The sequence below is a fragment of the Myotis lucifugus genome, unplaced genomic scaffold (genome assembly GCF_000147115.1).
Source record: "Myotis lucifugus unplaced genomic scaffold, Myoluc2.0 scaffold_342, whole genome shotgun sequence".
In the NCBI taxonomy this organism is placed as follows: domain Eukaryota; kingdom Metazoa; phylum Chordata; class Mammalia; order Chiroptera; family Vespertilionidae; genus Myotis; species Myotis lucifugus.
Genome location: NW_005871390.1, coordinates 803,301 through 818,284, shown reverse-complemented (window position 1 = coordinate 818,284; position 14,984 = coordinate 803,301). Strand labels below are relative to the sequence as shown.

General features: G+C 52.7%; 2 protein-coding genes across 2 annotated transcripts in view; one reads left to right on the top strand and one right to left on the bottom strand.

Annotated features, from left to right (window-relative positions):
• OAZ1 (ornithine decarboxylase antizyme 1) overlaps nucleotides 1–3,050 on the top strand; it is a 3,542-nt gene extending 492 nt beyond the window's left edge. Inside the window, 5 exon segments of the mRNA NM_001289891.2 lie at nucleotides 1,204–1,349; nucleotides 1,772–1,944; nucleotides 2,314–2,399; nucleotides 2,635–2,810; nucleotides 2,877–3,050. Coding sequence (NP_001276820.1) covers nucleotides 1,204–1,261; nucleotides 1,263–1,349; nucleotides 1,772–1,944; nucleotides 2,314–2,399; nucleotides 2,635–2,768 — 538 coding nt within the window. The 3' untranslated portion in view covers nucleotides 2,769–2,810; nucleotides 2,877–3,050.
• Nucleotides 3,051–13,523, bottom strand: PEAK3 (PEAK family member 3). The gene is given in 4 exon segments (XM_023764680.1): nucleotides 3,051–4,754; nucleotides 4,790–4,973; nucleotides 4,976–5,029; nucleotides 13,436–13,523. Coding segments are annotated over 4 exon segments (483 nt in total). The 3' UTR covers nucleotides 3,051–4,597.
• Nucleotides 13,524–14,984: the final 1,461 nt, after the last annotated feature.

The following is a 14,984-nucleotide window of genomic DNA, read 5'->3' as shown; positions in this document are numbered from 1 at the left end:
GGGATGGGGGGAAAGATTGGGGGGCGGGTTGATTCGAGGCCGAGTCGGGCCCACGAGTCCCGTGAATCTGCACTTTGCAGGCGCGGCCCATTAGCGGTGACCGGGGGGGATCTTGAGCGCTCCGACGGAGGAAAAGCTCGAACAAGCGGGGTCCTCTTAGTGACCCCCATTTTTGGCCCCAGAGCGTATCGGTCCGGATGCGCCAGGCCCCGAGGGCAGGCAGAGCGAGGCTGCGCCACGTAGGCGGCGCCGGGGGCTTTTCTGTGGGTGGCGGTGGCTGCCGAACCGCCCTGCCGCGGGCTACGGGCCTGGCCCTTCTTGCCGCCCCCTCGTTAGAGATGTTTTGGTTGAACGTAGTTGTGCCCATTTCCAGGGGCCGGGGGTCCGATGTGAAGTCTGCTACTTGTAGTTGGTAAGATCTTAGGCACCCACCACCACCACCGCCACCTCCGGGGTTCCACTAGCCCCGCAGCGGGGGGATCCTGAGCCGAGAAGCGTGCGGGCAGGGGTTTGAGGGGCCACAGACGGGAGCCGTGCAAAATGGAGGCGACTTCGGGACTTGTTTACACTGCGCAGCAAATGGCTGCTGGCGCTCCCGACTGCGCGATTGTGAAAATCTCCCCGGGGCGCAGGGCAGGCTGCTGAGATGACGCAATCCCGAGTCCAGCGGGAGGGGCGCCTCCGCGGGCCTCTCCCCCTAAGCGCGCCCTGCTGGTGGTGGACCCACAAAATGTTGCTGGCTTCTGAGAATGGGCTAGAATTTCCGATTTTTGCTACAGACTGCAAAATGGAAAGGGGGAAGCTGAAGTCCGAGTGAGAAGTGGGAAGTAAAACTTGATGGGGAGGTAGGATTGGGTTAGTGAGACTTTGTCTTTGTCTTGAGATAACTCAAGGACGGAAGACAGCACTAAGTGGAATTTTGGGTTGGTAACCCAAGCATGGCCCAAGAAGGCCCCGTTAAGTAACCGCTTGTTTCTCCGATTTCAGGGTAGGGGGCGGGGGGAGCTTTTGAGCCGCCCTGACTGGCGGCTGTTGATTTTGACCCCTTGACCGGTGTTGTAAGCATGGGACTGGGGAGGGCGATCTCGGGTGGGCACCACTCTGGCTGGGACTCCGGGACGCCTTGGCCTTCAGCTTGGTCTGGCTGAAGCTCAGGGTCCTGTCAGTGAAGGCCACACCGCTAACCAGCCCGTTTTCCTCCAGTTCCAGGGTCTCCCTTAACTGCTGTAGTAACCTGGGTCCAGGGCCTCAGTGGTGCTCCTGATGTCCCTCACCCACCCCTGAAGATCCCAGGTGGGCGAGGGAATAGTCAGAGGGATCACAATCTTTCAGCTAATTTATTTTACTCCGTAAGTATCTGGCTCTCTGGGCTCTCTGACCTTAGGGGGGGGCGGGTGGGCTGGGCTGGCCACGCCACACCACACTTGCAGCCCTGCTTCTGAGCAGTGGAGAGTTCTTGTACACCTGCTGTGTGCTAGGACTCTAACTACACGATTTTATTGAATTCTCAGAATCTGAGGATCAGGGGACACACACAGGTTGCAGCCCAGGCCCTTTACTGAGCCAAAGTACCCCTTGGTGAACTGTTTCGCCCTAGCCTGGGGCTCCCACCCTGACCCTGGCTCGAGCCACCTCCCCTAGGGGCCTGGGTGACTGGTTGATTTGGTGCTTTTCTGGGTTTACCAAACTGTGGCATTGAGGAGGAAGATCGGCCACTCAGTCTGTGGGGGTTGATGTCTAAAGGTTTGAACTTGGTTCTTTCCTTTCACAGGATAATAGGCTGAATGTAACAGAGGAACTAACGTCTAATAACAAGACGAGAATTCTCAATGTCCAGACCAGGCTCACAGATGCCAAACACATCAACTGGAGAGCAGTGCTGAGCAGTAGCTGCCTCTACATCGAGATCCCAGGCGGAGCTCTGCCAGAGGGGAGCAAAGACAGGTGAGGGCCAGCCTGTCGTGTCCTCACTCCTAGGGGAGGAGGGAAACCAGAGTCCAGAGTCAGGCCGGCCATCCCTATTTTGAGTAGTGGTCTAGCAGTTTTCCGGAGATCCTCCACAGGGGGCACGGCCATATTTATGGACATCTGGTGGTCACATCCGGGGGTGCCCCTTAGGGTTGATCCTGGCATTGAGGGGATGGGATCAGGGATGCTCAACCTCCACACAGAATGACCCAGCCCCAGTGCCTCTAGGTCTATACCTGGAAGTTGTGCTCCCATCAATCAAGCCCTTTAAGAGAAGTGGAGGTGCAGGCTTGGCCCTTATGAGGGGCACATGAGGGTGGGCAGATTCTGACAGTTGCACTTCAGCTTTGCAGTTCTTCTCGAGTTTGCTGAGGAGCAGCTGCATGCTGACCATGTCTTCATTTGCTTCCACAAGAACCGTGATGACAGAGGTAGGTGACCACCATCACCAGCTGCTCTTGCAGGGATAAAAGGAGACCCAGGGTGGAGACCTGTGGCCTAAGGTCCTGTTGTCAGGTCTTGGCCATGCTGTTCACGGGACCCTGCTGAGCTTCCCTGCCCGTTACTGCTGCAGCCCCTGGGAGGCTTCTGTTAGGGGCCATCTGTGAAGGTGGGTGGGCAGAGAAGCTGGAGGCCAGCGGGCTCAGATGCAGTTTTCCTCCACAGCCGCTCTGCTCCGAACCTTCAGCTTTATGGGCTTTGAGATTGTGAGACCGGGGCATCCCCTTGTCCCCAAGAGACCCGACGCTTGCTTCATGGCCTACACATTTGAGAGAGAGTCTTCGGACGAGGACGAGTAGCAGCTGCACCACCTGCACCCTCACCTCTGCCACCACTGTCAGATCATCGCAGATCGTAGCCCCTTCGTGTGTCTCGCTTTGTGCTGGTGGTGTGACCAACTGCTGCACTGGGGTGCAAATGCCAGGCCTGCTCCCCTCTTCTGGGTTTTGTCCGCATGTTGTAATTGTGCAAATAAATGCTCACTCCAAATTAGCGGTATATTTCTTGAAGTTTAATATTGTGTTTGTGATACTGAAGTATTTGCTTTAATTCTAAATAAAAGTTTATATTTTACTTTTTTATTGCTGGTTTAAGGTGATACAGATTATCCTTGTACTTCAAGCAGGAGTTTTCTTATTTGAAGTTTTGGAAACAGTTTTAGGTCTTAACTTGGAAAGATAGGTATTAATCTACCCTTCTATTGCTTTGAAAAAATCTGAATAAAAATGACATCTAAGATCTGTCTGGGCTCAGTGGTGTTAAGTTGGCCTGGAGGGGCCTCAGTTATCTGGTGTGGCCTGGGGCTGTTTGCAAGTGTGTGATGGATGCATTCTGAGCTGAGTAACTCCCTTGACAGAGGAAACAGGCCCAGGATGGGAAGCCAATGTCTTAGTCTCTTGTCTGGCCACAACCAGGTTCTGTGGGATGTGTTGAGTGGCTCAGCTCCATGGCAGGTTTCAGGATCCTGGGGCCCTACTTTGCTGCCACCGCAGCAAGGCAGCTCTGGATGGCAATATGCCCTACCTCACCCACACCTTGGACCTTCAGGTCCCCTGTCCCGTGCCCTTCCCTGGGGTGACCAAGGCTGGAGGCTGGCTGGCTTCCACTTCCCTGAATGGCCTCGCCTCTGCCTGAAGCTGGGGGGGGGGCGTGGCCTGTGGGAGATTTAACCAGGGCAGTATGGATGTGTGTGGATGTGGGCCCCCCTCTAGCAACTGTGCAGACCCTGTGCACCCCAGTTGCCCCTGGGGAGGGCCTCCCAATGCCATGCTGGAATAGGAGCACTCCTGGGGGAGACTGGTCCTGCAGTGGAGGGGCGAGGTGGTGCTCTAGTCCCAAGATTGGCAGCATCGTAGCGCCACCTGCTGGCTGCACCTGGGCATTGCCTGGAAATTCATATCCAGGCCTTGGCTGGGAAATAGGCTGCAAAGGGGTATCTTTGACAGGAGGAAAGGTGCTGGGTTGGGATGGGATACTCAGCTACCTGGGTGATGGAGCCAGTTTCCAAAGGTTTGGAGGTACAGAGCTGGTCATATCTGGGGGTTAGGAACAGTCCCTCCAGGATCACCCTGTTCGGGGAGGAGGAGTAAGGAGGCATGACTGGAGGCCCAGGCAAGAGCGGTGGACCCCTCAGGGCTCCTGTGTCCATTTTCAGAGGCATAAACTGAGTTCCCATTCACTCCCTCAGGTCCCCTGATGGGTCTTGCAGGCCAGTTCAACCTGTGCTGGTGCTGGAGGGAGTGTCCGTGCTCTGCTGCTGTGGAGACCGGGATTATCAGACCCCAGCACTAGGACACCCTGGCTTCTGCTGGACGGTGGGGGGAGGAGTTCCACACACATTGACGGGCAGGGGGTGTCCACACCGGGAAGAGGGGCAGGTGGCCCTGGCATCAGAAAGCCTCGCTGGCCCTGGCCTTAGTCCTCAGCCCTGGAAGGGGACACCTGCCTTCTTGGGGTGGACGTGGGCCTAAATACCCAACAAAAGAAGGGGGCAGGCATTGGAGGAGGGGTGCACTAGCCTTCTGGAAGGGGGCACAGACCCTCTTGAAGGCACTGACACCAGCCCCAACCCTGGAAGGAGTGCCTACCTCGTGCAGAGGCCCTGGAACAGCCACTCACTCTCGGAGGGTCAGTCCCACAGCAGTGCCAGGGCGCGGCCCAGTGAGGGCTTCATGGCCTCTGCCAGGTATCCACAGCTCAGCTAGTCCTTCAGGTTCGGCTCCTCCGCACCAGTGGCCTGCTCCACTAGGTGCAGGACCAGCAGAGCATGGCACACCCGCAGCCAGGGCCCAGCAGTGCTCCGCGGCCACACAGCTCCGGCCAGGGTCCCCAGAGCAGCGCCTGGGATGCCAGGTGTTCCGGGTCCGCGGGGGCACAGGGCCGAGCAGACAGTCCAGCTGCAGTTCCTGGGCACCCAGAGCAGCAGGCACAGGGCCCTGGAGTCCGAGCAGTCCCGTGGCATCCCAGCAGCAGGTTTCCCGGCTGCAGCTCTGCTAGGAATGTGCCCAGGCCTCCAGGTGCTCCAGGGCTGTGCTCAGCTGCAGCAGCAGCAAGGCCAAGGCTTAGGCGAAGTCTGTGGGCCTCTGTGCTCCCATGGGACTGCTCTAGGGCACCTCTCAGGCAGTGCACCCTCAGACACCAGACCACAGAGCCTCTAGAGGAGCAGTTCTCAACCTGTGGGTCGCAACCCCTTTGGGGGTTGAACGACCCTTTCACAGGTGTCGCCTAAAACCATCGGAAAACATATATAATTATATATTGTTTTTTCTTTTTTTTTTTATTGCTTTAAGTATTAGAGTATTACATATGTCTCCCCCTCCCCCCCACCCTTGACATTCCCCCGGCCTGCCCTACCCCCCAGTGTCTTATGTCTATTGGTTATGCTTATATGCATGCATACAAGTCCTTTGGTTCATATCTTATCGCTCCCCCCAACCCTCCCCAGGCTTCCCACTGTAGTTTGACAGTCTGTTCAATGCTGCTCTGCCTCTGTTTCTATTTTTGTTCATCAGTTTATAATGGTCTTTATTATCCATAAATGATCATGTGGTATTTTTCTTTCATTGACTGGCTTATTTCACTTAGCATAATGCTCTCCAGTTCCATCCATGCTGTTGCAAATGGTAAGAATTCCTTCTTTTTTACAGCAGCATAGTATTCCATTGTGTAGATGTACCACAGTTTTCTAATCCATTCTTCTGCTGATGGGCATTTAGGCTGTTTCCAAATCTTAGCTATGGTGAATTGTGCTGCTATGAACATAGGGATGCATATATCCTTTCTGGTTGGTGTTTCTGGTTTCTTGGGATATATTCCTAGAAGTGGGATCAGTGGGTCAAATGGGAGTTCCATTTTTAGTTTTTTGAGGAAACTCCATACTGTCTTCCACAGTGGCTGCACCAGTCTGCATTCCCACCACCAGTGCATGAGTGTTCCCTTTTCTCCACATCCTCTCCAGCACTTGTCATTTGTTGATTTGTTGATGATAGCCATTCTGACAGGTGTGAGATGGTACCTCATTGTTGTTTTGATTTGCATTTCTCGGATGATTAGTGACTTGGAGCATGTTTTCATATGTCTCTTGGCTTTCTGAATGTCCTCTTTTGAAAGCTGTCTATTTAGGTCCTTTGCCCATTTTTTGATTGGATTGTTTATCTTCCTTTTGTTAAGTTGTATGAGTTCCCTATAAATGTTGGAGATTAAACCCTTATCGGTGATAACATTGGCAAATATGTTCTCCCACGCAGTGGGCTTTCTTGTTGTTTTGTTGATGGTTTCTTTTGCTGTACAGAAGCTTTTTATTTTGATGTAGTCCCATTTGTTTATTTTCTCTTTGGTGAAGAAATTGCTTCGGCATATGTCTGAGATTTTGTTGCCTTTGGATTCCTCTAGTATTTTTATGGTTTCCCGTCTTACATTTAAGTCCTTTATCTATTTTGAGTTTATTTTTGTGTATGGTGTAAGTTGGTGGTCTAGTTTCATTTTTTTGCATGTATCTGTCCAATTTTTCAAACACCATTAATTGAAGAGACCCTTCAGTGCATAGGCCAGTGCTCTAACCACTGAGGAACCAACCAGGGTAAAACAAACATCTGATGAAATGTGGTGACACTTGCATCCTAAAGCCAGAGTGAGGATTAGATGAGTAAATGAGTCTAAAGTTCTTAGAACAGCCCTGGCCAGTGTGGCTCAGGTGGTTGAGCATCATCCCATGGACCAAAAGGTCGCTGGTTTGATTCCCAGTCAGGACACATACTCAGGTTTCGGGTTTGATTCCTGGTTGGGGTGTGTGCGGGAGGCAACCGATCAATGCTTCTCTCTCTCTTTCTCACCCTTCCTCTCTCTCTAGAATCAATAAAAACATTAAAAAGAAACATTTAAAAGGCCTTAGAACAGCACAAGACAGAGGAAGTGTTCAATACATTTTGGAAGCTGATGATGATGATTATTACAGTTATTATTATTTAAAGTGGTGGCTGTCAGCTGGCTGTGGCTGGTAAACTCAGTGGCTTTCTAGCCAGAATCTACTGGGGAGTGAGTTAAAATTGCAGATTGCTGGGCCCCTGAGTGGTGTGGGGAGGGTGTTTTAACAAGTCTCCCAGGTGATGGAGAAACGTGGTTCCCAGGGCTGACTGTTAATTCGTTGGCTGTGAAATAAGCAGGTGCGGGTATGCCTAGGAGGGAAAGTTGGAGAGCCCTTGGCGGAGGAGCGGTGATGGTGGGGCTCCTCTTGGCGGCCAGGCCAGGCCTCATCTACCCGCACCATGCGGTAGTAGAGGGCATTACCGCTCTGCTCTCAGTGCAGGCGGGGAGGGCCGGGTGCCCCCCCAGCACCTGAGTCGGGAGCCAAGTACACATGGCACAGAAGCCCTCCAGCTGCCAGGCCTCTGGTCGTGGAAGGACAGGCCCGGCTCAGTGTCCATCAAGCAGAAGGGCAGCTCTGCAGGGGGACAAGTGGCCAGTCTTGTCATTGCCTATTTGACTCTCGTCCACCCTGTGGGACCCAGAATGGGGCCTCTGATGCTGCCTGCTGGGAGTGGGGGCTGGGGCTGGGAGCCTGTCGGTGGGCAGCTCAGGTCTTCTTAGGCAGGGGTGGGGGCAGGGGCTGTGGGTCAGCTGAGGTCGGCTGAGGAGGACCTGGATGGAGGAGGGGGGAGGAGGGGGGAGGATGCACAGAGTATGGGGCCCTAGATACAGGACTCCAGCCCTCAGCCCCGTGTCCCCATCTCTGAAGTGGAAATAACACTAATAGCCAACTGCCCTGAGCCTTGTGAGGTAGGATGACACCTGTGCACAGAGGAGGAAACAGGCTTAGAGGAGTGACCTTCAGTGGCAGAGAAGCCCAGTGCTAGGTGACCCCCTGCACCCCCACTTCCTTGTGTGGCTTTGAGCAGCCCCCTGCAGCTCTCTGAACTCCAGTTTCCTCAGAGTTTTACAACCTGGTGAGCCCAGCTTTTTTTTTTTTTTTTTTTTTAAACAAAGGTAGTAAAAAAGCTAATATAATTGACTTAAAACCATCATTAGGCGGAGAGTACCTTCAATGGTAATTAGAGAGTCTATCCTTTCTCTCTGGCCATCTGGGAGGGATCTGGTGACATGCTCCCCCCTCTCGCCCCCTAGCCCAGGGTGCCCTTAGGTGGCTCAACAAGGGTGTCGAATGTGGGCTGAATCAGCAAGGTGGGGGCATTGGGTCTCGGGGTCTTGGTGAGTAGCTTGGAGCTGCTCATGCTGCTGAGTAAGTGGGGGGCATGTGTAAGTGGGCATTTATGGGGTGTCTGTGAGCGGTTCATGGTTGTGGGTGAATGTGCAGGGACCTCGGCGAAAGCAGGGCAGTCTCACACACCTTGGCCCTCTTGCCCAGCCTTAACCCTGCTGTGTGATCCTGGGGGGGTTTCTTGCCCTCTCTGGGCTCCTTTCTTCATCAGCAAGACAGGGATGTTGCCCATCAATATTTCAGGGTGGTGGGAAGCACCTGGTGCTTTTGTGACATGGATAGACTATCCAGCCGTAAGGGTGGGCCAACAGGGGGAAAGCTGGGGGCCAGCCACAATATTCAGGGACCTGTACTTGGGCCTCATCCCCAGAGCTCAGCCCTTGCAGGCCAACAGCAGCCCCACCTCCAGCCCTGCCCCACCCAGATTCCAGATCACCCCAACCTGGAGAAGTTGCTGCTTCTGCCCTCTCCCTGCCCCAGCACTCCTCCCGGAGCCTCCTACCTTCAGGACAGAAGTGACTGCTGGGCAGGCGGCCTTGAGAACAAACTCCTAAGAGCCGCCGCCCCTGGCCTCCCAGGACAGTCTGATCTGTCACAGGCAGCGACCTGGAAACAGTTAGCCTAGAAGGCCGGGTGGGGCGGGAGCGTTTTTGCCTCCGGGACCAGCCACACACTCCCTCAAAGGTAGGAACGGCGTCTCAGGCAGAAGCACAGCCTGCGTACTAAACACCAGGAAGTGGGAGCCAGAAGTCAACAGTCCAGGGCTGAGAGCAGGGCAGGGGCAGGACGGGGAGACAGGTCGAAGTCCTGAAGGTCACTCCAGGTGGGCGGCAGTGGGTAGTCCCAGGAGATTAGGGAGAGTGAGAAGTTTCAGGTCCCCCACCTTTGGGGAGGGCAAGGAACCCCAACAAAGATTGTTTAGTGAGAAACCCAACCAGGGCTCTTTTTTCTGTGGCTTTCATTTCCTGGAGAACAACTTCCCCTTCTGTGGGACCATCTGAGAAACGCCCAGTGCGTGGGCCACCCCTGCCCCCCTGCCCCATTCCAGGATCTTCAGACCAGGATTGTGCTTTGGGTGGGTGCTGCCCTATTGGGGCCTGACTCTGTTCTTTTTTTTTTTTTTAATGTATTTTATTGATATTTTACAGAGAGGAAGGGAGAGGAATAGAGAGAAACATAGATGAGAGAGAAACATTGATCAGCTGCCTCCTGCACGCCCCTTATTGGGAATGTGCCCGCAACCAAAGTACATGCCCTTGAACGGAACTGAACCTGGGACCCTTCAGTCCGCAGGCCGACGCTCTATCCGCTGAGCCAAACCGGTCAGGGCTTGGGGCCTGACTCTGTTCTGACTTGCTATGCGACCTATGCAAATCCCCAGCACTCTGTGTTCAACAAAGAAAGGTGTCTCCCCCTCTCTTGGCCACACTAGCTAGATTTTTCTTTAAAAAATTGAGCCCACCCTAGCCAGTTTGGCTCAGTGGATAGAGCGTCTGCCTGTGGACTGACGGGTCCCGGGTTCAATTCAGCTCAAGGGCACATGCCTGGGTTGCAGGCTTCACCCCCAGGAGGGGGCGTGCAGGAGGCAGCCAATAGATGCAGGAAGCAGCCAGCCTTACCTCTCTCATCACTGATGTTTCTATCTCTTTCTCCCTCTCCCTTCCTCTCTGAAATCAATAAAAAATATATTTAAAAATAAAAAATTGAGCCCGGCCCTGGCTGGGTGGCTCAGTTGGTTGGAACACTGAACTATGCACCAAAAGGTTGGGGGTTTGATCCCTGGTCAGGGCCTGCACAGGAGGCAACCGATCGATGGTTTTCTCTCACATCAATGTTTCTCTCTCTCTTTCTCACCCTACCTGTCTCTCTCTAAAATCAATGAATGTATCCTCGAGTGAGGATTAAAAATTTGAATCTTCCGGGTTCTGGCAGTAGTGGGTGCACCGCTGGGCTGGGTGCCGACTTGGCAAGATCAAAGCTGCAGGAGGTACAGAGAGATGGAAGGATCTTGGATTTGATTGACAATGCTTGTCTAGAGGATAAACTGCTGCCCTGGCCGGCTTGGTTCAGTGGATAGAGCCTCGGCTGCAGACAGAAGGGTCCTGGGTTCAATTCCAGCCAAGGGCACATGCCCAGGTTGTGGGCTTGATCCCCAGTAGGGGGCGTGCCAGAGGCAGCTGATCAATGATTCTCTCTCATCATTGATCTTTCTCTCCTTCTCTCTCCCTCTCTGAAATCAATAAAAAAATATTTTTTTTAAAAAAGAAGATAAATCATCTTAAGAGGATGTCGCAATACTACTGAGTAAGCTTTCTGAACCTGAATGGGACAAGGTGGAACCACAGAATCCGTTAAAGAACAAGAAATAAAGCGGACCGACTTGGCCTTATAGTTCCTCCATGAGAACGTTTCCCCATAGGAAGCTGACACCTGGCTCCTTCTTCCTGGATGGGATTTTTAAAATGTACGTAGGTACAAAATGTTTTCTTTCAGTCTCCTAATCCAAGTCTTCTAGCGATAAATCAACACTCAAAAATGTATACCACTTAGGTTGAGCATCATCCCATGAACCAGGAGGTCACGGTTTGATTCCTGGTCGTGACACATGCTGCCTGGGCTCCATCCCCAGTGCGGGGCGTGCAGGAGGCAGCCGATCAATGATTCTTTTTCATCATTGATGTTTCTATCTCTCCCTCTCCCTTCCTCTCTCTGAAATCAATAAAACATATAAAATATATTTTTTAAATGTACACCCACTTGGTTTGTGGAAACCAAGTGCAATGACAAACGGATTTCTCAGAAATGCAGAATATTTGGCTCTTGGAACTTAAAGTTCTTCATTCACTGGCTTGTGCTTAAACACGTTTGGTTAAACATTTGCCTTTAACTCTAATTTTAAAAAATATATATTTTATTGATTTTAGAGAGGAAGGGAGAGGGAGAGAGAGATAGAAACATCAATGATGAGGGAATCACTGATTCTGCCTCCTGCACGCCCCCTACTGGGGATGTGCCCACAACCCAGGCATGTGCCCTTGGCCGGAATCGAACCTGGGACCCTTCAGTCTGCAGGCCGACGCTCTATCCACTGAGCAAAACCAGCTAGGACTAGCTCTAATTTTGCTTTGCTGTCAGAATTTAACACTTCACAATTACTTATAGTTATTCTTTGACAGAGGTGATTGAAGATACAAAAAGAAAAGGCTAAGGAAGAGGAAGCCAACACAGGGAGACATGAACTTCTTGTATATCCCGCTCAGAGGCGGAGTCTGAGCGGCTGCATCTGAAGCCTGTAGGTGTAACGGACATTTAGGAGCCCATTCACTGACTGCTGGGGTTCCTAAGCTTCCTCGTGGTGTTTTCAAACTTTGGATACACTTATAAAGTTTTTGTGCTTGTTTGTTTTTGTAATCCCCACTGCAGGACATTCTTAGAGAGAGGAAGGGAGAGGGGAGAGAGAGAGAGAGAGAGGGAGATCCATCGGCTGCCTTCCAGGGATTGAACCTGCAACCCAAGCATGTGCCCTGACCGGGAATCAAACCGGCAACCTTTCAGGGCACAGGCCAACGCTCAACCAACCGAGCCACTCCAGCTGGGCTGGATACAGTTATAAGTTAAAGTGTCTGACATGTCCCTCTGCTTTCCCTACCACTTCTTTTTTTTTTTAAATATATTTTATTGATTTTTTACAGAGAAGAAGGAAGAGAGATAGAGAGTTAGAAACATCGATGAGAGAGAAACATCAATCAGCTGCCTCCTGCACACTCCCTACTGGGGATGTGCCCGCAACCCAGGTACATGCCCTTGACCGGAATCGAACCTGGGACCTTTGAGTCCGCAGGCCGATGCTCTATCCACTGAGCCAAACCAGTTTCGGCCCTACCACTTCTTTTGATGCCTCTGGAGATGCTGTTTAGCTCGATGGGCCACTAGTGTTTTATCTGGTAATGGGATTTATTTTACACCCGGACACCCCACAGCCCTTCGTGATATAACTGAAACACCATGGAGTCACTATTTAGTTATGCATTTCTATGAAAATGTGTATTTTGCAAAACACATATATTTATCTCCAGGAATTATTTGCCTTTGTTATGTAGTGTCTGTCTTGTTTTCTATTCACAATGTCAATTCTGTGGGAAGAGGCCCTGGCTTATACTTCTGTATCCATTATTGAAAAACCAAGAACACTGAATAATTGAAATCTCTCTTTTCAAAAAAAAAAAAAATCGAATCATCTGACTTTCCTTCCCCCCACCCCCACCTCAAGAACAAGCCAGGGTCGCCCTGGCCGGTTTGGCTCAGTGGATGGAGCGTCGGCCTGCGGACTGAAGGGTCCCAGGTTCGATTCCGGCCAAGGGCACATGCCTGGGTTGTGGGCTTGATCCCCAGTAGGGGGCGTGCAGGAGGCAGCCGATCAATGATTCTCTCTCATCATGGATGTTTCTATCTCTATCCCTCTCCCTTCCTTTCTAAAAATCAATAAAAATATATTAAAAAAAAAAAGAATAAGCCAGGGTTTAGAAAATCCTGAATCTGTACCTGGCTTGAACTAGGGACTCAGTAGACCCCATGCATGGGGAAACTGAGGCACACGAGGCAATCGTTTCTCCTGCTTTTGCTGCAGAAGGACTAGGAAAAACGAGGCCCAGGCCCCCCACTTTCTGGCTTCTTTGAAATCAGGCACGGAGGAGCACTCCAAAGCCCCTGACATGTTCCTATTTTGCAGAGCAGAACAGAAACCTTCCCCCCCACCATGCTCAAATGGGGAAACTGAGGCCCAGAGAGTAACATGGGGAGGGAGGCAAGTGAGAGGCTGCTCTTGGCCATGCTTCTGCTGACTGCTCTGAGTTGGCCCAGCTCCTTCCAGAAGGGGCACAGGCTTTCAGAGGCCAGCAGCGTCTGAGCCCTGACCCCGACTCCGTGCCTCAGTTTCTCATCTATCAGGTGGAGGTGCGAGAGAGAATGAAATGTGTACTCGTATGACATCCAGCACTCAGGACTGCCTGCCTTTCCCCAGAGCCCCCAGAGACCGGAACGGTGATGGGCCTCTGTCCGAGGAGACCCACCCCCAGCCCTGGGGGAGGGAGCCACCAGCTCCAGGCTCAGTGGTGGACTGCGCCTCACTTCTCCGTTCCCCCCATTGCTGGCTCTGCCCCCGGGCGAAGCATGGGGCAGGGGGTTCCCGACAGCAAGTCCCACCTGCCCTTCTCGGCACCTGCCTCTCCCTGCAACCTCCGGCGCTCCGCCCACCTGTAAATGGGACCACAGCAGGATCCAGCTCCCGGGTCGTCATCAGCAGGAAAGGAGTTAGCACAGGGGCGCAGCCTGGAAACAGCATGGTGCTCCTGAAGTTCCACCTCTAACTTTTCACCATTCACTCCCTCTCCACAAACGTCCCCTGATGCAGGGTCAGCTTTGGGGCTGGAGCCAGGCAGCTCCCCCCGGGGACGCCTGCAGCCCCTTATTCCTCATCCATCATTTCTGCCCCGACTCCTCCTCTTGTAAAATTTTTTAAAAACCTGAGGTTTGTGCCCTGACCGGTTTGGCTCAGCGGATAGAGCGTCGGCCTGCGGACTGAAGAGTCCCAGGTTCGATTCCGGTCAAGGGCATGTACCTTGGTTGTGGGCACATCCCCAGTAGGGGGTGTGCAGGAGGCAGCTGATCAATGTTTCTCTCTCATCGATGTTTCTAACTCTCTATCCCTCTCCCTTCCTCTCTGTAAAAAATCAATAAAATATATTTAAAACAAACAAACAAAAAAACACCTGAGGTTTGAAAACACACACACACACACACACACAAAACCTGAGGTTTGTTATTAAACTGGTTTATTTTTTAATGATTCCAACCAAATACAGCAGGATGGGGTGGGAGTCTGGGGGGGGGTGTCTTGGTTCATGTTGGAATGGGGGGGGGCGGGCAGAGGGGCTGGGAGGTCCCACTCTGTGTGATGTTCTGTAAGTCCTAACACTGCCGAGAACACACCCCCTCTCTTCTTGATGATGCTAAAGGCACTTGGATGTCATTTTGAAAGGCTCCCAGGGTTGTCATGGCAACCAAGTTCAGGCGAGTGCTAAGGGAAAAAAACGATTCGGCTTTGCCCAACTTGCGTGGGGTATGCAGCTGCTGGACACCCCCTCACTCACAAGTGGTGTTAGGATGGAGCCCCCACCCTGGCTGGCCATGATCAGCGACCTACCACTCCACCATGCTGGCCTGTGCACATTGTGGGGGCAGGACTGGGGCCTCTGGCATTCCCAGCCACAGCCCAGCCAAGGTCCCCTTCTGAGTTCTGTCTGAATCCTTTGCTCAGTACCTCCAGGGTTGACCTGGCTTTCTCTCTGGCTCATCTCAGAAGATCTTGAGGGATCCAGGAACCAAGACCACATTGAGCCTGTCCATGGGCCCCGCCTCTCTATGTGGCGATGGGTTTTACAGGCCCTCAGTCACCAACCACGATGACGCAGCGGGCGGAACACCGCTGGCTTTCAGCCCTCCTACAAGGTCCTTGTGAACACTGTCCTAACCTTCTGGTTTGAGGCCAGCTCCTTTCTGACCGAGGTCAGGCCCCACAACGTTTCCTGTGCCCCTTCCCCCAACGGTGCCTTAACTGTTGTCTGGCTGAGGTAGAGAGTGGGGGCAAGAACCAGGCTGGGGGAGGCAGGGCCGCGGACAGTCCCTGCCTGTGTCTGAATACGTCTGCAGTGCCTCAGCTCCTGCTTTCGTATCCGCGATGATGGGAAACTGCTTTCTGAAGAGCAATGGGGCCGTGGCCTTGAGGAAACTTTCTCAACCTGAG